Source organism: Camelina sativa, chromosome 2 (assembly GCF_030686135.1).
Source record: "Camelina sativa cultivar CO46 ecotype springtype chromosome 2, ASM3068613v1".
NCBI lineage: Eukaryota > Viridiplantae > Streptophyta > Magnoliopsida > Brassicales > Brassicaceae > Camelina > Camelina sativa.
In genome coordinates, this window is record NC_141881.1 from 31,749,551 (window position 1) to 31,770,596 (window position 21,046).

Below are 21,046 nucleotides of genomic sequence, written 5' to 3' on the forward strand. Positions count from 1 at the left end.
GGTTTTGGGATCACTAGTAATCAGAATTGGTGAGAGGGTCCCCCTTCCCCAAGTCGCATAATAGTATGTTTTTGTCAAAACAACACTAAATATGTGCGTAATGTATTAGTTTAGGCTAAACAAGACACACGTTTTTCTATCTGGACAAGTATAAAATAAGCAAAAATAAGCAAATAAGAAAAAAAGAAAAAGAAAAAGCAAAGTGGAGATTCATACTGCTAAGCAAAGTGGCTCCCGTCATCATTACACACTTTGGTTTTCCCATAAACAATTTCTTCATAAGTACTGTACTAGTAGTATGAGTAAAAAAAGACCTAGTGGTAATAAAATAGTATGTAAAAAAACATAGGAAAATGGGTAGAAGAAGAAAAAAAAGAGGAAACAGAAGTAGTAGTTGCGCGTTGTAAGGAAGGAACACACACGTGAATGTGTAGGTGATTCAGTTTCAGCGTGACTGACTGGAATTGCAAAAAAAAAGAGATCATTCGTTAGTTAAAAAATAGAGTAATAGTAAACCATTGATAAACGTGGTACAAGACTACAAGGAAACAAACAAATAAAGAAAAAGTCTAATAAAATGGAAAAAATATACAATAGTCTTGAAAAGACCAAGTCAATTTGGTAGACTAAAAGAAAAATAAAAGCAGCAGCAGAGAAAATCTAAGTATTTTTTTTAAAATGTGTATAGCTTATTATTTTATTAAAGCATACAAATGTTTAAAGGGAAAATTACAAAGGGCAATCGGAGAGAGCGACAGAAAGAAAGATACAAAAGGCTAAGCCAATCTACGGAGGTGGTTAGGGTAGGGGAACTATTTTGAGTGTTCTTAGAGTAAATATATTATGAAAATAATGTAAGATCAGTAGTTAAGATTTTTTTTTGTTAAAAAGTTAGTTATTGTTATTAAGGGAACATGTTTAAGATCATAAGATTTAATAATATAATAATGTTAAACATATTACAATTATAAAAACTTATAAAATAACATTTAAATTGCAAACTTATAAAACTTTTACTAAAATTCAGAATACAATACCAAAATTTTATGAAACAAAAAAACATTAAAAAAGAAAAAAAAAAAAAACGTATTACTTAATTAAAGCACACAAACATTTTATTTAATTAATATATAGTTTAATGTCCAAATTTATTTTATATATTCTCAATCAAATCCTCTTTTAATTTGTGAAAAATTGTTTACAAAAAATAATATCTATTCACAGCTTGCCACATCAGTTTAGAACTGAGCCAAGAACAGTTCTACATTAAGAACTGATCTTAGTGTTCTTATGCCACTATTCATTATTTTTCTAATTTTTTTGGACTAAGAACACCTTTGGTGTTATGCCTATAAAGATGGCCTACAGCCTTAGGCCTAAGCTGATGGACATATTCCTCCAATAACTAACTTTTTAACAAAAGATCTTAACTACTGTTCTTACATTATTTTTATAATATATTTACTCTAAGAAGAACACCCAAAATAATTCCCCTATAAAAATGCCCTTAGAGGAATAGAGAGAGAGAGAGTGTGTCCCATCCATAATTACGTTTCCTGTCAATTAAATAAAAAAACTGAATCGAGAGAGAGAGAGGGGATGGATGGTGTAGAGATCCCACATGCTGGCTGGGGGAGGAAGAAGGTCTTCGCTTTCACACCCACCATTACGTTTTAAATTATTTTGTCGTCGTTTAAAATTAGAGAGACAAGTGACAATTATTTTTTATAAATTTCATACAGATTAGTACTACTTATTTTATTTTGCTGGTAATGTAAAAAGTGTGCGTGCAATTTTATTGTACTGTGTAAAGTGTGCATAGTACTAGTGGTCCAGTACTAGCTAGTCGTAAACTCGTAAGCAGATGAAAAAAAAAGAAAAGGAAAAAAAGGAAAGAAAGGGGGAAAGTGAGAAGGGTATTTCCGAGAGCTGCTGGGGGCTTCACTCGCTCTTTGGGGTTTGACCAACTCAACCCTCCTCCTCCTTCCTCTCAGCTTCTTCTTCTTCCTCTCGATTTCTTTCTTTCTATTATTAATCTTCCTTTATTATTATTTATTTCTTTGTTCCCAAATAAAACTCTTTGATCTCATATCATCTATCTACTACTACTACTCTCCCCTGCTTTCTTAATTTAATTGAGAAGAAGAGGTCGCCATGGGTGTGTGTTTCTCCGCCATTAGAGTCACTGGTGCTAGCAGCAGCAGCAGAAGAAGTAGTCAGACCACCACCAATCATAACAACAACCGTCGTAATAATAAAGGCCGCAACAATAATAATAATAATAAGTCGTCTGCTGCTCCTCCCAAGATCAATATGGATGCCAAGCGCAGAAGCGGCTCCATCCCCTGCGGCAAGCGTACTGATTTTGGTTACGCCAAAGATTTCCACGATCTCTACACCATCGGCAAGCTCCTCGGCCATGGTCAATTTGGCTATACCTACGTTGCCATCGACAAGTCCAATGGAGATCGCCTCGCCGTCAAGAGACTCGATAAGAGTAAGGTATTATATAATCACCAACTAAGCCTCTACAAAGTACAAAGGCCTTTTTTTTTGTTGGGGGTTAGGGGTTTCTCAGTCGTCCTCCCTCTCTTTAATCCGATTCCTTTATTCAATTTCATCCTCTCCCTCACCGTAGGTGTAGATTCATTCACACATACATAAAGTTGGTTTTTTATTTTTTATTTTATATTGTTTTAAACACATTTGTAGATTCTTCTTTTTTCAATTTCTTTCTCAAAAAAAAGCACTTGCCATGATTTCTCTTTTCTAATTCATTCCGGAATGTATTATTAAACTGGATTGATTCTCCATTTCTCCCAGCACTTGTTTTTAAAAATTTTGTTTTGTGAACTGTAGATGCCACGATTCCATTACAAGGCTTCTCGATTGTGTGTGTGTGTGTTTGTTTTTTTTACTTGTATTGCGCTTTCTCTGTATCCCATCTTGTTTGTAACATGCCTCTACACTTTTACTTCATCTTGCTCTGCTTTTTTTTTTTACTTCACTTATCATTTTTTTGGTCAATGCTCACAGATGGTTCTTCCTATTGCCGTTGAAGACGTCAAGCGAGAGGTTCAAATACTCAAAGCTCTTTCTGGCCACGAAAATGTTGTTCAATTTTACAACGCCTTTGAGGATGATGACTACGTCTACATTGCTATGGAGTCAGTCTTCTTCTTCTCTTTTCATCTAGTCCATTCATGTCTCGGCATTCTCATTTGTTTGACTCTTTTCCTTTTTTTTTTTTTTTATAACTAGGTTGTGCGAGGGAGGCGAATTGCTCGATAGGATCTTATCCAAGTTAGCATCTCTCTCTCATTCCTCTCTTTTATTGCCTGTTAGTATCCTATAAGATATATATATATATATATAAACTTACCACCAGTCACATTATTTGATGCTCTTTTCAGGAAAGATAGTCGATACTCTGAGAAAGATGCAGCAGTCGTCGTAAGGCAGATGCTCAAAGTCGCTGGACAATGTCATCTTCACGGTCTTGTACATAGAGATATGAAACCAGAGGTGCCCTTCACTCACTTTGTTTTATTATTAACTCCTCGGTGTACATCTCATGTGATCCGTCGTTGGCTTTTTTTTTTTTTTTTTCTCTTTTTAATAATCTTCCCTTCCCTTCCACTTCTTTGCAGAATTTTTTGTTCAAATCAGCTAAACTAGATTCGCCTCTAAAGGCTACTGATTTTGGCTTATCGGATTTCATTAAACCAGGTAACTAAAAGCTACCAAAATCCACACAAGCTAAGTGGTCGACCCTTGATTTGTGTGATTAACAGCTCAATCTTTCTCAGGGAAAAAGTTCCATGACATTGTTGGTAGCGCCTATTATGTTGCTCCCGAAGTACTCAAGCGCAGATCAGGCCCTGAATCAGACGTCTGGAGCATTGGTGTTATTACGTATATATTACTTTGTGGGAGGCGACCTTTTTGGGATAGGACAGAAGACGGTATATTTAAGGAGGTGTAGTTTATAACTTCTTTCAGTGGATTTCAATGTATACATACACCTTCTCTTATTATACCTTTCTGACTTCTTACTAAATCTTGACTACGTCTAATAGGTTTTAAGAAACAAACCTGACTTCCGTCGCAAACCATGGTCAACTATAAGCGACAGCGCGAAAGATTTTGTTAAAAAGTTACTTGTGAAAGACCCACGAGCACGTCTAACTGCTGCACAAGCCCTATGTATGCGGTTCTTGTTTTCTAAGATACTAGTTGGTGATTTCATCATTGGCACCTGAATCTTAGACTCATGTTTCTTTTCCTGTTTTCTCTTGCCTCTGCAGCACATGCATGGGTTAGAGAAGGGGGGAATGCTACTGAAATCCCTGTTGACATTTCAGTTCTGAACAACTTACGCCAGTTTGTGAGATACAGCCGTCTAAAGCAATTTGCGTTAAGAGTAAGCTAACTGAGGAAGTTTTTTGGATGGAGAAAGAATAAAAAAAAGAGGTCAGGACGTGTTTCTAATGCTTTGAATCTCCTTCTTCTGGCAGGCTCTTGCTAGCACTCTTGACGAGGCAGAGATTTCTGACCTCAGAGACCAGTTTGATGCGATTGATGTAGATAGAAATGGTGTCATTAGTCTTGAGGAGATGAGACAGGTGTGATTTTTTTTTAAAAGAACAATACTAATTGGATCTAAGCATGTAGTAATAAGGTAGATAATATTGTGTCTTTTTATTTTTCTACAGGCACTTGCCAAAGATCTTCCATGGAAACTGAAGGATTCGCGAGTTGCTGAGATCCTTCAAGCGGTAGTTACAGTTATCTTTTAGTACATTGCAATTGCATCTCTGTGAATAATACCAGAGAGAGAGAGACACAGTTTCATAGTCTGAGGTGTTGTATCTATATATGCTGGTCACAGATTGATAGCAACACAGATGGGTTAGTGGACTTCACAGAGTTTGTAGCAGCAGCTCTACATGTCCATCAACTGGAAGAACATGATTCAGAGAAATGGCAGCAAAGATCAAGAGCAGCTTTTGAGAAATTCGACATTGACAAAGACGGTTACATAACGCCTGAGGAGCTTCGAATGGTAAGCTTACCTGACCTCATATTCTCTCTTTGGTAGGGTTAGAAAAGATGGAAAAATGAAAATAACATTTTGTCTGGTGAATAAATGACAGCACACGGGGTTAAGAGGGTCAATAGATCCACTGCTGGATGAAGCAGATATTGACAGAGATGGGAAAATAAGCCTGCATGAGTTCAGGAGACTTCTAAGAACAGCAAGCATAAGTTCACAGAGAATAACAAGCCCTGCAGGCCACAGGAATCCTCGGTAGTGCAAAAATGTGTATACTAGAAGAAGAGGAGTAAGGGGACAAAAGTAATTTGTCCAATCTTATATGTAATGGTTGGTGGTTGTAAGATAAGTGGGACTTCTTTTTTGGCGTTGTAGTGTTTGTTATATAAGTACGTTGGTTCTTCTATAAAGCAACGAAACAAAAGAGACAGTGCGAGTGAGTAGATTGAGAGAGAGAGAGACTTATAGTAGCTGTTCTTTTGGGTTAGGCCACGTGACATTCCTAGTGGGCCAAATCCCCCAATTCTAATGGGTTGGCACCAGAGAGCCAGCTGTAATTTGATTCTCCCACAAGTTTTGTCTGTTTCCATTTCTTCAATAAAATAATCGTGTGGAGAGCACCAAATACACACCCTTTTTTCTAGTATTACTTTTTCCAGCCAGGATCTGAGTGGCTCCCCTCCTCCAAGGAAACAAATGATTAGGTGTTATCAAATAAGGAAGTGGTACATCTCAAATTGTAGTATAATTTGGATATATCAAAAAAGAGAATATATATGGAGGATGACAAAAATGGTATGTTTTCCAATTTGCAGGTTCGGTGAATGTAGGAAAAATGCTCAAAATTGACTTAGAAAGTATTTAGACCTGGTTTAAAATTAGGAATGTTGATGAAAAGACACTAAACTCCGGGATTTGTTTATTTAAAACGCACGCATATGGATGGGTAAATAATGTCCTTTTTGGCTCCGAAGACGAAGAAGAACTTGGAAAAGTCAGTCTCTCAGTAGTAAAATAAAAAAGAGGGGTATCATAGTAAATTCGCAAGTAGTACCAGTCAGCCGCGTTTGACAATTTCTTACTTTTTGTTGGGGCATTTTTGCATTCTTCGTCGTCGTCGTCGTCGGTCCACGAATAAACAAAACAAAACCAATCGATCCAGTCAATTTAGTTTTAGTTGATGATACAAGAAGAAGAAGAAGATTTTATCATTGCTTCCATTTTATTTTTTGCTTTGACCTAATTATAGATTCAATTTAGGGGTATCTGAATCTGGATCGATTAGCCATTGATCTGAGATCTGGACGATGGCGGACATCGTGAAGCAAATCCTAGCCAAACCGATTCAACTCTCTGACCAAGTGGTCAAAGCCGCTGATGAGGCTAGTTCCTTCAAGCAGGAGTGCGCCGAACTCAAGGCCAAGACAGAGAAGCTCGCTGCTCTTCTTCGTCAGGCTGCTCGCGCCAGCAACGACCTTTACGAGCGTCCCACTCGCCGCATCATCGATGACACCGAGCAGATGCTTGACAAGGCTCTCTCCCTTGTCCTCAAGTGCCGTGCCAATGGTCTCATGAAGCGCGTCTTCACCATCATCCCCGCCGCCGCCTTCCGTAAGATGTCCGCTCAGTTGGAGAACTCCCTCGGCGACGTTTCCTGGCTCCTCCGTGTCTCTGCTCCCGCCGAAGATCGCGGCGACGCTGGCTACCTTGGTCTTCCCCCTATCGCCGCCAACGAGCCCATCCTTTGCCTCATCTGGGAGCAGATCGCTATTCTCTACACCGGCTCCCTTGAAGACCGCTCCGATGCCGCCGCCTCCCTCGTTTCCCTCGCCCGTGATAACGATCGCTACACCAAGCTTATCATCGAAGAAGGAGGCGTCGTCCCTCTCCTTAAGCTGCTCAAGGAAGGTAAGCCCGAAGGCCAAGAGAACGCCGCTCGTGCGTTGGGCCTACTGGGCCGTGATCCCGAGAGCGTGGAGCACATGATTCACGGCGGCGCTTGTTCCGTCTTCGGCAAAGTCCTCAAAGAAGCGCCGATGAAGGTCCAGGCCATGGTCGCGTGGGCTACCTCAGAGCTCGTCTCCAATCACCCCAAGTGCCAAGACGTCTTCGCTCAGCACAACGCCATTCGGCTACTCGTCGGCCACTTGGCCTTCGAAACGGTTCAAGAGCACAGCAAGTACGCCATTGCCACCAACAACAAAGCCACCTCCATTCACCATGCCGTCGCTCTCGCCAAGGAAAACCCTAACTCCACCTCTGCCGCACCCTCGTCCAAGGGTCCTGATGACGATCAGAGCTCGATTCCGCATCCTACGGGGAAGCAAATGCCCAATCAGATGCACAATGTGGTTGTCAACACCATGGCGGTTAGGGCAAATCCTCCTAGGAAGTCAACGAGCAACGGTGTTGTGAGCCAGAGTAATGGTGTTAAGCTACCCTGCAGTCTCCAGCAGCACCAGAATTCAACTTCGAGCGCATCAAAGACTCGAGAGCTGGAAGACGCAGCGACCAAGTGTCAGCTTAAGGCAATGGCGGCAAGAGCGCTGTGGAAGCTGGCCAAAGGCAATTCCACCATCTGCAAAAGCATCACTGAGTCGAGAGCTCTCCTCTGCTTCGCTGTTCTGATTGATAAGGGCAACGAGGAGGTCAGATACAACTCAGCTATGGCGTTGATGGAGATCACGGCCGTTGCAGAGCAGGATGCTGATTTGAGACGCTCCGCATTCAAACCCAATTCCCCGGCCTGCAAGGCTGTGGTTGATCAAGTGCTTAGAATCATCGAGATAGCAGATTCTGAGCTACTCATCCCCTGCATCAGAACCATTGGGAACCTTGCTAGAACATTCAGAGCAACTGAGACGCGGATGATCGGGCCTCTGGTGAAGCTTCTTGATGAAAGAGAGCCCGAAGTGACAGGGGAAGCAGCTGTTGCCCTCACGAAATTCGCCTGCACGGAGAACTACTTGCACAAAGATCACTCGAGGGGTATTATAGAAGCTGGAGGTGGAAAACATCTGGTTCAGTTGGCCTACTTTGGAGAGAGTGGTGTTCAGATTCCAGCGTTAGAGCTCCTCTGTTACATAGCACTCAATGTTCCAGACAGCGAGCAGCTGGCAAAGGACGAGGTTCTGGCAGTGTTGGAGTGGGCATCGAAGCAGTCTTGGGTTACACAGCTGGAGAGCTTAGAAGCTCTGTTGCTGGAGGCTAAGAGCAGACTGGACCTTTACCAGTCGAAAGGATCCAGGGGTTTCAATTTCAATTGATTCATTGTCTTCGATTTTTGATGCAGCGAATGCAGAATACGATGTTGTTTAATTCACTCTTACCCATTGTAAATCAAGAACAAAAAGGCTTTGAGCTTTTTGTAGTTGATCTCTCTCTCTCTCTCTATTTCTCTTGTTGATCATTCTGTACAGATTCATATATCTGCAGACGATATCCGTTGAGATTATTTGAGCCTTTTTAAAAGTATTTCTGGGATGAAAGCTCTGTGAGTCTCTATGACTAAACTGACTATGTAGAAGAGTGTCCATTAAACTGCTTGAGCCCATTAGTTAGCCCAGTAACTACTAGGATTGGGAAGCAGAGAGATGTGATATGTGGACGATAGGGGCATGGAATTGGGAAAGCTAAATTAGGACAAAGCTGTAATAACTTATCCTCTCTAACACTTGGCCTCACATTGCCCTTCACACAATCCACACACATCCAATCACAGCCTCATCATATATCTCCCGCTAACCCTTTTTTTTCTTTGATCTTTTTGCTTATTATCATATTTTTTCTTTTCTTTGATCTCCACTTCTTCGTTTGCAATCCATACTGATCGAACATGGCTGCTGCTTTAAGTGCTGCAGTCTCTTTACCTTCCTCCAAGTCGTCTTCTCTACTCACGAAGACCTCCTCCTCTATATCCCCTCAAAGGATTTTCCTCAAGAAGGTATCATTTCATTTCATTTCATTTATCTTTTCTTTTTTTTTTTTAATCACAAGTTGTGTGATCTGTAATGACCAAACAAAAAAAGCTGGATCTTGACATGCATATAACTCCTACAACTACAATACAGAGCACACTGTGTTACAGAGTTGGGGGCAGAGTTGTGTCAGTGAAGGCTCAGGTGACAACAGAGACTACTGAGGCCCCAGTGAAAGTAGTCAAGGAGTCAAAGAAACAGGAAGAAGGGATTGTTGTCAACAAATTCAAACCTAAGAACCCTTACACTGGTCGATGCCTCTTGAATACCAAGATCACCGGCGATGATGCTCCCGGTGAAACCATGCACATTGTCTTCACCACCGACGGTATGCTTTTTTAGGGGGCTTTTGCTTTTCATTAAGTTCTTGATTTTTTTCTTTAGTGCATTGCATTTGCATTGTATATAGATTCTGCAAGATTTTGATTAGGTTGGTCGAAAAAATGATGAATTTTAGGTGAGGTTCCGTATAGAGAAGGGCAATCGATAGGAATTATTCCTGAGGGCATTGATAAGAACGGGAAGCCCCACAAACTGAGGTTATACTCCATCGCCAGCAGTGCCATTGGTGACTTTGGAGACTCCAAGACTGTAAGCTTTCCTTCTTTTAACATTAAAAATGATAACTCCAAAACAATACAGATGAGTTCTTCTCTTATCTGGCTATGGATTTTTTGCAGGTTTCTCTCTGTGTCAAGAGATTAGTTTACACTAATGATAGCGGAGAGATTGTTAAGGGAGTCTGCTCCAACTTCTTGTGTAAGACAAAGAACAATTATGGGTTTCTGATTGGATCCGGTTTAAACTCTTCTTATTGAGTTTGCTGTTGTTTGGGTTTTTCTCAGGTGACTTGAAGCCTGGTGATGAAGCTTTGATCACTGGACCTGTTGGCAAGGAAATGCTTATGCCAAAAGACCCAAATGCCACCATCATCATGGTACCTCATCACTCTCACTTGGAGAAGACTTTTATGATATAATCTACCTTCATATGTAGTGATTACTTGTGTTTGGTTTTCTGTATCCTTTAGCTTGGAACTGGAACTGGAATTGCTCCATTCAGATCATTTTTGTGGAAAATGTTCTTCGAGGAGCACGAGGACTACAAGGTGAAACCAAAACCAAACTCTCTGACACACTCTTGTTACAAATCATACTATACCAATCGAAATTTGGCTTTGTTGTGTATTTCTACAAACTGAATATGTATATGTATGTGCAGTTCAATGGTTTAGCGTGGCTCTTCTTGGGTGTACCCACAAGCAGCTCACTGCTATACAAGGAGGTACATAAGCTAAATCCTAGTTATTACCTTTAACAATGTTGTCAGGTACAAAAGCTGTTGTTGACTTTGTGTGGATAATGAATGGGCATATAACAGGAGTTTGAGAAGATGAAGGAGAAGAACCCAGACAACTTCAGGCTGGACTTTGCGGTGAGCAGAGAGCAGACGAACGAGAAGGGAGAGAAAATGTACATTCAGACAAGAATGGCAGAGTATGCAGAAGAGCTGTGGGAGTTGTTGAAGAAAGACAACACCTTTGTTTACATGTGTGGTCTTAAGGGTATGGAGAAGGGTATCGATGACATTATGGTCTCACTTGCTGCTAAAGACGGTAATGGACAATTCTTTTACAATTACATTTTCAGAAGTCTCTGCACATGTTTGTTTATTAACTGTTCTGTGTGGATGGGAACAGGGATCGATTGGTTCGATTACAAGAAGCAATTGAAGAAGAGTGAGCAGTGGAATGTTGAAGTTTATTAAGGAAGCTTCACAGGGTGTTGTTTATGTTATGTAGATAAAAAGCTGATATATGCAACATTGTCAAATCTGCTTCTTTCTTCTTTCTGAAAGATTTGATCCATCAAAACCATTCAAAAGAGAGCATCAATACCAACCAAACTACTCTCTCTTACTTGTTGTTATTCATGCTATATTTCTTGCGACAATATAGCAGAGTTTTGTGAAATTTTCATTCTTCTTATATTTCCTTTACAAACCGTGAAAATAGCTGATAATGTTTTGTAAAGTATGCTTTCTTATTCTTTTAAAAGGCTAAAACCTTCTCTGTTTCAAAAACCACGTTTCTGTTCCGCAGCTGATTTACACCATCACTTTTGAAAACAGAGCTTTTACACATTTTCCTGGTTTGTTCTTAATTCTTGTCATCTCTTTTGTCAATGTACAGTTTATATAAGTCGACAAAATCAACCTCACAATTAGATAGGTGTATAGAGAAAAAAATGTAACAGTAGAAAAGTGGTGGGACTACAGAGACCAAGTTCTAAATTTCTAATGGACAAAAATCAGCTTTGCAAACATGAATTTGGAATGGGATTAGGCAAATCCTAAAACCCAATAGCTCTAAGCAAATACACTTCCTATTCTTCAAACAAACATATAGGGCTAAAAGTAGCCAACTTTGAATTGAGCCATCAACCTATCGACCCTTTTGAGTGAGATTGTAGAATAGATAACAGAGGCATCACAACACATTCTTCTCTGTTTCTTTGAGTGCCAATTTCCTGATTTTTGCAACGAAAAGGCCGCTGGTTGCTGAGGTGGCCGGATCAAAACGTAGTGTTTTAGGCGTGCGACCACTTCTACATGGCCAATCCTTGGCCATTTCAATCTCTTGTAGTTCTGCATCATCATAACCTTTCTGTTAGTCTCCCAACTAGTCCATAAGTAAAGCACAAGAAATTCAAGATTCAACAAAATCTGACCCATACGATCAACAAAGTTCAGAGTTTTTTTTGAAAACAGTACCAAAATACATGTTAATTTGTTGAAAATTATACTCTCAAGTACCTGCAGAGGAATTTTCAGCAAGGAACTGATCCACCACATCTTCGTTTTGGGCATGCGTCAAACTAAATAGTTACACGAATTAGATCACTAATTCACGTTAGAGGGAAAGAAAACAAAAAGGCAACAGCACAGAGAGCTTATTGCTTTGTGCGTTTTCCTATAGTGATTGGAAGTTTCACCTGCATGTGCTGTACACTAGGGTGCCGGCTTCTTTCAACAATCTGAATCCATTTCTCAGTAGATTCAGCTGCAAACAAAAAGACCCCGGTGATGATCACCAGAGAGGCAAACACAAGGGCAGACACAAACATAATAATTATGGAATATTACCTGAAGAGATGCTAAACTGATATCGGTTCTTTCGGCATCTAGTACACGGCGTTCCAGTGTTGTCCAACCCCATTGCTCAAATTTCTGGATATGCTTGATTGAACCATCATGTGTGCATTCTGCGTCTACAAGAACCTGCAATATCATAACTTCAATTCTTTAGTTATGATACTTACAAGTGACTGTATCAGCATCCGCAGATCACAACGTTACCTTGTCATAGCCACAATATGCATAATCATTTTCGTCGAGGGATCTATAAAGTTGCTTCTTTTTTAATCCGATCACTCCAGAACTCTGCCCGTAGAAGATAATTTCTGGCTGTCCATTCTGCGGCAAAACAGAAGATATCTTCCTGGCCTTAGCTTCTTGTTTCCTTTCTTTGTAAGGTCTACGGGAAGTCCACTGCTTGAATGTGTCTTCATGATCGTCTACACATGGCTCATCACCTGAATAGTAGCAAATGACCTCATTAGCGCATATCAGGAAAGCTAAAAGGAACATATTGTTGGAGTGTTGCATTTACATGTTAGATTTGTGGTAGGTGGCACTGAGAAAATGGTTCCATCAGCAAGAAAAAGTCTGCTCCTTTCACCAAGCCCGTATTTTAGAAGCAATGTTCTGCAGGAAGCAAGACGATGCCTTGCTACATCGACACCAGTCGCAGAGCCCTTGTCACCCAGTAGGTCAAGCATCATACAGAGTTTAGCACCTGAGAGTGAGTATTCCCTTTAAAAAGGTTACACAAGGACGAATTGACGAAAGAAAAAGCAAGTGAGTGAGAAGCGATCTCCAAGATACCAGGAGCAGCACAAAGATCCAAGACATGGTCTCCAGGGGAGATACCAAGAGCTGAAACAGCAGCACCGGAAGCTGCATCGATTCCGTACATCTGAAACCCGAAGAAAGAAGAAATTAAGGTAAGGAGATTAGCGAGAGAAGAATTGGTGTTTGTTTTTGTTGATGAAAGCTGTCTCACCATGCCTTGCTGATAAGCCTTGGATCTGGCTATATGAACATGTGGAGGAATAGAGTAGAAACCAGGTAACCACTTCACCTTCTCCAGTTTACAGTTAATTTGGGATTCAATCTCTTGGACAGCATTCTCGAACCCTGGTTTCAACCTTCCAACAGACCTCTGAGTTTTTTCAGTTCCTAGTAAACCAAAATTCCGAGGAAAGCAAAGAAAAAAAAAGGGGCACTCGAGTTAACCTTACCTTACGTAGCGTGGAATTGAATCTGCGTGAGTGTAGATTGAAGGATCAAGGCCATTAGCCTCTAGAAAGCTAAGGAAACTCTCTGGAAACTGTTGTAGCTTCGACGTTTCTTCTTCCATGGCGAGGGCGAGAGCGAGAGCGAGAGAGAGAGAGAGAGAGGGAACAATGTTCGTTCGCTCGGGAAAATTAGTCGGAGAAGAGAAGGGCTTAGGCTTCGCAAAGACAGAGAAGCCCAAGCCTTTTTATATATCTAATCTAGTCTAATCAAAAAGCCCAAGCCTTTATATATCTAATATACTCAAAAAGCCCAAGCCTTTTTCTTTTGATCGACCCAACAACACTCATATAGGGGTGTATTGAAAATTTGAAACCAATGATTTTAGGGGGTGTATTGAAACAATGATTTTGGAGTATTTTATTAGATTTAAGAAATTTGGAATTTTGATAGATTTTAGGAAAGTTGATATGATTTATGGTAAAATTATTTCAAATCTCACTTAAAACCATGAGATTTGGATTTCTGTATTTTTAAGTAAACAAATCCTCTCAAATCCTCCAAAATATTCAAACAATGATTTTTGAGGATTTGAAGAGATTTAGGAAATTAGGAATTTTGATGGATTTTAGGGAAGTTGATATGATTTATATTAAAATTCTTTAAAATCCCACCTAAAATCATGAGATTTGGATTTCTGTATTTTTAACTAAACAAATCCTCCAAAATCGCTGAAACTTATTAAAATCCAAATCCACAAACTGTTTTGAATAACAGTTAGATTTTAAAATCATCAGTTCAATAACAATGGATTTCAAGAGACGTTTTAAAATTCATGATTGAATAACATAAAATTTGTAACTTTTACATAAATCACTTAAAATGTCAAGTTAAATACACCCTTAAAGAATTTGATGGGATTTAGGAAATTTGGAATTTTGATATATTGTAGGGAAGTTGATATGATTTATGGTAACATTCTTTCAAATCCCATCTAAAACCATGAGATTTGTATTTATGTATTTTTAACTAAACAAATCCTCTCAAATTCTGCATAATCCCTAAAAAGTTATTAAAATCCAAATCCACAAAAGTGGATTTTAAAATATATTTTTTAATCATCAGATCAATAACAGTAGATTTAATTTGCAGATTTTACACAAATCACTAAAAATATAAGTTGAATACACCCACTCATTTTTGTGAATGAATTTGTGTCGTTTTTTGTTCATCATATCCGGCAAATTTGATAAAACACAGCAAATTTTTATTGATTTTGGCATAAAGTTTTAATAACAACAAACAAGAAACTGGGACATTCTAAAGTAGAAATTGATTGATTACATCACACACAGTACACACACACACTCTGTCATTATTTGATAAAGAATCTTAGTTTGCTGATGGCTCTTCCTTGTTGATTGGAAAGCTATGATCCACCCAAGCCATGTAGCCACCTCCCACGTTTCTCACTTTCTTGTAACCCTTCATTTCATTACAAATCATTTAAAAAAAAAAAAAAAAAGAAGGGATGAACAATTTTAACAAGAAGTTGGGAGTGTGTTTATTATATAAATCAGGGGAGGGGACGACTTACTGCAGCAAGAAGTTCAGTTGTGGCATTTAAGGATCTGGCTCCACTCTGACAACCCTGTGTGTATCATTTTACCAGATTTAATAGATTCATACATTTTCTAAAACTCTGATGTTCATTTCATTTAACTTCTTGTGGGTGTGATGAGGAAGTAAAGAGTTAATTACCACAAGGATATCATCAGCTGGGTTGAGAAGAGAAGAGACCTGTTCCAAGAAGTCTTGATTCTTCCCTCTACCTCCTAGAGATCACAAAGGGTTTCAAATTTGTTATGTATATATATGCTGGTTGATATCTCAAGACTCAAAAGGTGGTTCATTTTGATTACCTTGAGGTGTGTTGACCATGTAGGGAATGTTGACGATCTTAGTTGCCTGACAATGCCCTCTCTTAAACTCTTCCTGAGTCCTGCACGTCCAAGGAAAGGAATTAGCAACTCCAACTGGTGCTACAGGCATCATAGTGACAGTATGATGATAAAAATAGAGGAGGAGCTCACCTAACATCAAGATATTGATGCCCAGACTGGAGGAGAGCCTTGGCTTGGCTCACATCAACACTAACAACTTGTTCTGCCTTTGGGCTGGATATTGATTGAGACATCTTCTCTACCTCTTCTTGTCAGACAAAGTAAAGAATGAAGCTTCAGGAAGAGCAGCAGAGAACAATAAATAACCTGCAAACAATGACAGATAATATTCTTTTTATTTAAAACTATACACATGTCATGCATGGCCAATATAAAAACAAAAATAATGGTATACTATCTGATTTAAGGAACAAATAGAAATTTGTTTCCTTACGCAAGTGAAAGAAATGTTGGCTGAAATTAGTTAAAGAGAAAAACGAGAAAAGCATTTTGTGGATGGAAACAAAGTTAATGGTGATGGAATTGCGCAACCAACGACCCCATGAACGAGTCATCGTATTGGATGAGACGTTAGGTATAGAGATGAGGACGACGTGTTCTTCTCTTTCCACTTCCCTTATATTATTACGGACAAGACAAAATCAAAGCCACGTTCAATGGATTCCATTCCCCCCCATGTAAGGGAGACTTGGGATTCACAATATTATTAATTATACTTACAAACTTTAGACAAGCAAATCCCATTTACAATCAACAAGATATAACATAACATTAAAGATTAGCCTTAACCGGAAGAGAGAATCTGAGAAGATCAACACTTTTTCCTATCAATTTGTTTGCATTTATGTACAATCACATTCTCTCTCTCTCACACACACACACACCCTGTTTATCTAATTAACAGATATCAAATTCACAGATATAAAAGATCACGAAACAACAAACACACAATGATCAATTATATGGAAAAAAGAAAGAAAAGAAACGAGAATGACTCCTAGCGTATGTATGTATATGTACAACCAATGTACAAATGCAAAGAACAAGCAAAGCAACTCAGATCTTTTTGATCTGGGAAAACCAGCAGTGCACAGCATCGACCAGTATGGCTAATCCAGTCAGTGGACTAACCTATACTTATCCCACCATGATTTTACCCGTTCACTATCATTTGGACCCTCAGATCGATGCAAACCTGGAACCGATCCACATATGACAAAACCGAGCACCGATATGTGTGTTCAGCTGCTACAAGCTGATAATAAAGCTTAATGGCTTTGACTGGATTGAGCAAATGCAAATCTACTCGTACTTGTATCCGTTCTAGGGCACTCTCGTTTATGTACCTGCAACAAAACCACACAAACAGTGTAAAGATTTGATAACTAGTCAAAGAGCTTCGAACTGGACAATACATATGGAAGCAAAGATTTGAGTCTAGCGGGATCACCTCAGAAGAGAAAGTCTCGGAGCTTATGTCATGCTTGCACACTGGGCAAGACGTACCCCATTTTGTCAACCAAGAGTCGATGCAACTCAAGTGAAAAGCTGCATAAGAGCTTCAAGTCAACAAACTGATGATATGAATTACCCCACTCATTACAGAAACTAGAAAAGACCAAATCCTTGATAATATTCTTCTCAAGTATATATATCTGTCTATCTAACTGAGATTGACACAAAAGGAATATTTTGTACCCTTGTTAATCCTAGATAGACATATATTTTGGGAACATAGGATCTAAGAGAAACCTATCAAAGTCTTCCTAGATTAAGCATAGGAGTGTGGTTGGTTTACCATGTTGGCAGGGGAGAAGTCTGAGGGTTTCTCCAGAGATATAATCCTCGAGACATATTGGACAAGTATCCCCGGGATTGTGGCGAGAAGAAGAATCAGTAGTGAATTTGAAGGATGGGAATGAGTGGACAAGGTTAGCATCAACCCTGATGGTCCGGTTGTGGGTGCCTCGACGCCATAGGGTCCAGTGTCTGGGAGCAAAGAAGGCAAGCAAGAGGAACGTGATGATCAGAAGAAGAGAGAAGAAAGAGATGGCGAGCACAGTCCAAGCGCTCCCTTTGGTAGGGGGATAAAGGCAGCATTCACCATCTCGGCCTCGGGCATACTTGCTCAAAATCACACCGGCGACATTTGAAACGAAGACTGCAACAACTGTAATGTCCTGAGGGTTCACCTTCACTGAGCAAAAACAGATGCATTATTATGACTAAAGAATGAAATCCAAAGCCTAAGTTAGCTCAGGAGGAGAGAGGAGAGAGGAGAGGCTTACTAACGACGAGATCTTGGTTGTCAAAGTTGTCATAGACAATGACAGCACGAAAACCTGACTTCTGTGCGTTGAGGAGCTTATCCTCAAAAGAACATTCGCCTCGTATAATCAAAGCGAAGTTAGTCCTTGTAGTCCTCCTCTGTTGTTGTTGTTGAGTCAAGTTGTTGGATGCGTGGAGCAGCGGTGAGCAACCGTCGAGAGGATCTGCCACGTATAGAGCTCCACATATTCCGTTTTTGGTCACGGAGCCGTCTACAATATAATATATATAATGAAGAACATCAACAACCAAGAATCAAAAACAAACAACTAGTCTAGTTTTAAAACCAAGAAGAACCAGCTGATTCGAATTAGGGATTTAGGAAAAAAAAAAGGGGAGAGGGGACTGACCAAATTTAGCAGGGAGATCCGGAAAAGAGGCAGAGATAGAATTGAGGACAACCGTGGCGAGCGATAACCGTAGCAGAGAACAGAGAAAAGGAGCACCACCTACTACTAGTAATAGACAGCTTCTTCTTGAGACGACGACGATGAGTCTCATCTTCTCTTCAACGAAGGCTCAACGATCGATCGATCGATCGATGATGATGATGATGATGATGATGTCTCCGCCTCCTCTTCTGTTTCAGGCGGTCGTCGCCGAATTGCATTGGTCCTTCTAACCCACTCAGAGTCTTTTGTTTTTATTTTATTTTATCATATACGGACCATAAGAATACGTCCAGAGGCTTTTAAAATTGGTGTCACAATTTTCTTGATTGATCTCTTCTAATAAATCGATTGATTTGTGTCTTAATTACGTGTATCAGGCAAATAATCTATACTTTATAATAGCTATCCGAATAAATTTCTTTACAATAGCAATCCGAATACTTTTTTATGATTTTGTTTGGAAACAAGTTAAGTTCCCACATTCAAATAATGACACCTAATTGTTCTTGGACAACAAAACAGATACGAAACCCACATAATACATACGACGAGTCTTAGATCATTTTTCAAGTTTCAATCTGGGGAACATAACATCATCATTTGTGCACGACTGAAGTAGATTTCAAGCAACAAGCATGTTTGAAGATAAAACTCAACAAGTCCCTATCTTCTTGTTCCACACTGTTGTAACCTTCAAACTTGAAAGTCTCAAGACTATTCAAGAAACATGTAGGAACGGATCCCTGATTATTGCTCGAGCTAACCGGTTCATACTCCCCACGAGTTTCTTTGAACTGAGACTAAAAAAAATAAAAAATGAAAGAAGGATTAAAATCGCAGCTATATACCATACTGAGCTTTACCGCAAAATAGTGGACAGAGAAACACTTACATGATCAACCACGAGATGGAGGACTCGCAGGTTCGGAGAATCTTTGAGCAAGTTGACAAGTAACTTTGACCAATTCTGGCTGCATATATATAGCTCCAAAGTTTCAAGCTGACTGAAGACAATACCATCCGGATACACATTCTGCAGACAGAACGCAATAACAAAAGAAATGAAACTCAAGAAAATCCATGTTCTAAGTGAAATAATGAGACTGAAAACTTGTGGACTGATATGGAAACATCTTACCCCTTTTCCACTGTTTAATGTCATGCTTAATGATAAACGTTTGACATTAGTGATTGATTTGAGAAGCCTTTCAGTATCTTTCTCAGTATCTCCCGTTAGAATGATACTTGCCTCTTCAAGCTCTGGCATATGCTCAATCAAATAGGGGCTTGGACATCTTTGATCCACAACATCGAAAGACTTCAAACAAGGGGTAACTATCACACACCCATCAGAAGAACAATCTGCATTTAAACATAAAGATAAACGCTGCAAGGATGGGACAATGATAACCAACTTTCTCAGATTGTCATAATCAATCATCAGATCTTCAAGAACAGGGCAATGCGATAGAAGCAGTCGAAGAGATTCGTCGTTTGGGTATGTCACACATCGAAGTTGCAAAGTTTTCAAGGAAGGGAGACAAACCGTTCGAGGAACATCCACAAGTATCGTACCGCCTTGGAGTTTCAAAGTCACGAGTGACTTCAAGGAATACAAACTACACGGCAATAATACATTGTCATAGTTGATTGACTCTTCTAAGTCAATACTCAGATTTTCAAGAGCAGGGCAATAGGACAGAAGCAGTGGAAGAGAATCTTCGTGTGAGTATGCTACAAATTCAAGTTGCAAAGTTTTCAAGCAAGGGAGACAAACCGTTGGAGGAACATCCACAAAAATATACCGGCCGCAAAGATTCAGTGTCACGAGCGAGTTGCAGGAATACAAACTACAGGGCAATGATACAAAAGGTTGCAGATGATGGGTATAATATAAATCGGTACTGATACTTAGCTCACGCACGCAACGAGAAACTGCAGTTCCAACCCACGAATCCAAATCCTCAGGTTGAATTGCTCCATGAATAGAGCGAAGGCGCAGGCTTTCGATGATAGGGGCTTTGTGTATTGGCAGATTCTTGGCAATAAAATCCCTCAGGCATGCATACTTTGAACGAGTAAATTCGAACTTGAGTTCAGGCAGCCACATCCAAAGAAACTCCCACTGTTTCGACAAAACGCTAGTGGATACAGCTTCCTTTGTTGGAAGAAACGATAATATCTTCAACAGCAGTTCATCAGACAAGTCACTGATTCTAGCCATATCACTTTACAAACCCCCCACAAGATACTGTCACACACTTTACAGAACTTTGGGGTTTTCTGATCCTAAAAACAAAAATCACAAGAAAACACCATAAGACAAAAAAAAAGAGATCTGTCGGAAGGCAACCAAACAGTGAAAATAAAGCCACAACAACAGAAGGAAGAACAGAACCAAAAATAAACAAACCTAGAAATTTCAGATGATTGACTTAGAGTGGAGTGGAGGCGCCCCGAAGAACTGTAAACCCAATTCAGCTCTAAATAGACAAGACTGTAGGGTAAGGATCTATAAGACGAATCGAAAAAGAGAGGAGAAGGAGCCAGGAGGTGGTTTATCAGGGAATTGTCGGAATCTTAGAATTTTTCACCGGTCAGTCGGTCACTACCCCCACTCATCAGACTGTTTGGTTTCCCTTTTAGCAAATGGTTTAATAAATATCTGATGGGCCTCGTACTACTGGGCCAGTCTTCATTCTTTTCTTTCTCAAAAAGAATCATGTAAATTTGTTCAATAGTCTTATTTTCTTATAAATGTAATTTTTTATTTATTTATTATAATCAATCATGTAATACATTTATAAGAAAATAAAACTATTGAACAAAGCTAAATTAAAGGGATACAAGTATTTTTATTTGTCTATGGACTGTGGTGAAATAATAAATCTGTCTAATCTAGTCACAGTTAACAATAAAGAAACACTTACGATGACCGTCGGATCTTAACAAAATCAACGGTTGGTATTGGTC

The 21,046-nt window shown here is 39.5% G+C and overlaps 7 protein-coding genes across 16 annotated transcripts; 3 read left to right on the plus strand and 4 right to left on the minus strand.

Moving 5' to 3' along the window:
- Positions 1-1,601: 1,601 nt before the first annotated feature.
- On the plus strand, positions 1,602-8,544 carry LOC104746101 (calcium-dependent protein kinase 28). Of its 2 annotated transcripts, none has more exons than XM_019239183.2 (12): positions 1,602-2,502; positions 3,037-3,167; positions 3,262-3,303; positions 3,414-3,525; positions 3,651-3,729; positions 3,810-3,979; positions 4,080-4,206; positions 4,308-4,423; positions 4,518-4,625; positions 4,716-4,778; positions 4,892-5,065; positions 5,157-8,544. In XM_019239183.2, the coding sequence occupies exons 1-12, from the start codon at positions 2,155-2,157 to the stop codon at positions 5,313-5,315; spliced, it is 1,629 nt and encodes a 542-aa protein (XP_019094728.1). In that variant the 5' UTR covers positions 1,602-2,154; the 3' UTR covers positions 5,316-8,544. The 2 variants fall into 2 exon arrangements, with proteins under 2 accessions (XP_019094728.1, XP_087332266.1); XM_087476140.1 differs by having other exon boundaries at positions 1,859-2,502; positions 3,389-3,525.
- On the plus strand, positions 6,120-11,005 carry LOC104746111 (ferredoxin--NADP reductase, leaf isozyme 1, chloroplastic). Of its 2 annotated transcripts, none has more exons than XM_087476162.1 (9): positions 6,120-8,999; positions 9,085-9,361; positions 9,491-9,624; positions 9,714-9,792; positions 9,879-9,970; positions 10,064-10,141; positions 10,255-10,317; positions 10,414-10,648; positions 10,733-11,005. In XM_087476162.1, the coding sequence occupies exons 1-9, from the start codon at positions 8,892-8,894 to the stop codon at positions 10,798-10,800; spliced, it is 1,134 nt and encodes a 377-aa protein (XP_087332288.1). In that variant the 5' UTR covers positions 6,120-8,891; the 3' UTR covers positions 10,801-11,005. The 2 variants fall into 2 exon arrangements, with proteins under 2 accessions (XP_087332288.1, XP_010465822.1); XM_010467520.3 differs by having other exon boundaries at positions 6,160-8,999; positions 9,127-9,361.
- On the plus strand, positions 6,364-8,544 carry LOC104746091 (uncharacterized). Its single transcript, XM_010467496.2, has one exon. It carries the CDS (start codon positions 6,364-6,366, stop codon positions 8,320-8,322), a length of 1,959 nt encoding a protein of 652 aa, XP_010465798.1. The 3' UTR covers positions 8,323-8,544.
- Positions 11,006-11,232: 227 nt separating the features above from the next.
- LOC104746119 (uncharacterized) lies at positions 11,233-13,612 on the minus strand. Of its 3 annotated transcripts, none has more exons than XM_087476154.1 (9): positions 13,390-13,612; positions 13,157-13,301; positions 12,979-13,069; positions 12,704-12,889; positions 12,391-12,626; positions 12,178-12,312; positions 12,027-12,094; positions 11,848-11,909; positions 11,233-11,679 (listed from the first exon to the last, which is right to left on the minus strand). In XM_087476154.1, the coding sequence occupies exons 2-9, from the start codon at positions 13,157-13,159 to the stop codon at positions 11,522-11,524; spliced, it is 939 nt and encodes a 312-aa protein (XP_087332280.1). In that variant the 5' UTR covers positions 13,160-13,301; positions 13,390-13,612; the 3' UTR covers positions 11,233-11,521. The 3 variants fall into 3 exon arrangements, with proteins under 3 accessions (XP_087332280.1, XP_010465832.1, XP_087332284.1); XM_010467530.3 differs by having other exon boundaries at positions 13,395-13,607; XM_087476158.1 differs by having other exon boundaries at positions 13,157-13,315; positions 13,395-13,558.
- A 1,022-nt stretch (positions 13,613-14,634) lies between these two features.
- On the minus strand, positions 14,635-16,621 carry LOC104746143 (thiosulfate sulfurtransferase 18). Of its 4 annotated transcripts, none has more exons than XM_087476284.1 (6): positions 16,485-16,621; positions 15,483-15,659; positions 15,312-15,391; positions 15,151-15,224; positions 14,987-15,040; positions 14,635-14,874 (listed from the first exon to the last, which is right to left on the minus strand). In XM_087476284.1, exons 2-6 carry the CDS (start codon positions 15,584-15,586, stop codon positions 14,782-14,784), a joined length of 405 nt encoding a protein of 134 aa, XP_087332410.1. In that variant the 5' UTR covers positions 15,587-15,659; positions 16,485-16,621; the 3' UTR covers positions 14,635-14,781. The 4 variants fall into 4 exon arrangements, with proteins under 4 accessions (XP_087332410.1, XP_087332415.1, XP_010465855.1 ...); XM_087476289.1 differs by lacking the exon at positions 16,485-16,621 and adding an exon at positions 15,787-15,968; XM_010467553.2 differs by lacking the exon at positions 16,485-16,621 and having other exon boundaries at positions 15,483-15,720.
- On the minus strand, positions 16,157-18,466 carry LOC104746130 (receptor homology region, transmembrane domain- and RING domain-containing protein 1). 2 transcript variants are annotated; one of them, XM_010467544.2, is made up of 5 exons: positions 18,032-18,466; positions 17,642-17,893; positions 17,152-17,550; positions 16,804-16,901; positions 16,157-16,699 (listed from the first exon to the last, which is right to left on the minus strand). In XM_010467544.2, the coding sequence occupies exons 1-5, from the start codon at positions 18,180-18,182 to the stop codon at positions 16,622-16,624; spliced, it is 978 nt and encodes a 325-aa protein (XP_010465846.1). In that variant the 5' UTR covers positions 18,183-18,466; the 3' UTR covers positions 16,157-16,621. The 2 variants fall into 2 exon arrangements, with proteins under 2 accessions (XP_010465846.1, XP_087332372.1); XM_087476246.1 differs by having other exon boundaries at positions 17,152-17,545; positions 18,032-18,439.
- Positions 18,467-18,488: 22 nt separating this feature from the next.
- Positions 18,489-20,729, minus strand: LOC104746156 (putative FBD-associated F-box protein At5g56700). 2 transcript variants are annotated; one of them, XM_010467573.3, is made up of 4 exons: positions 20,487-20,729; positions 19,212-20,362; positions 18,966-19,106; positions 18,489-18,873 (listed from the first exon to the last, which is right to left on the minus strand). In XM_010467573.3, exons 2-4 carry the CDS (start codon positions 20,295-20,297, stop codon positions 18,670-18,672), a joined length of 1,431 nt encoding a protein of 476 aa, XP_010465875.1. In that variant the 5' UTR covers positions 20,298-20,362; positions 20,487-20,729; the 3' UTR covers positions 18,489-18,669. The 2 variants fall into 2 exon arrangements, with proteins under 2 accessions (XP_010465875.1, XP_087332340.1); XM_087476214.1 differs by lacking the exon at positions 18,489-18,873 and having other exon boundaries at positions 18,933-19,106.
- Positions 20,730-21,046: the final 317 nt, after the last annotated feature.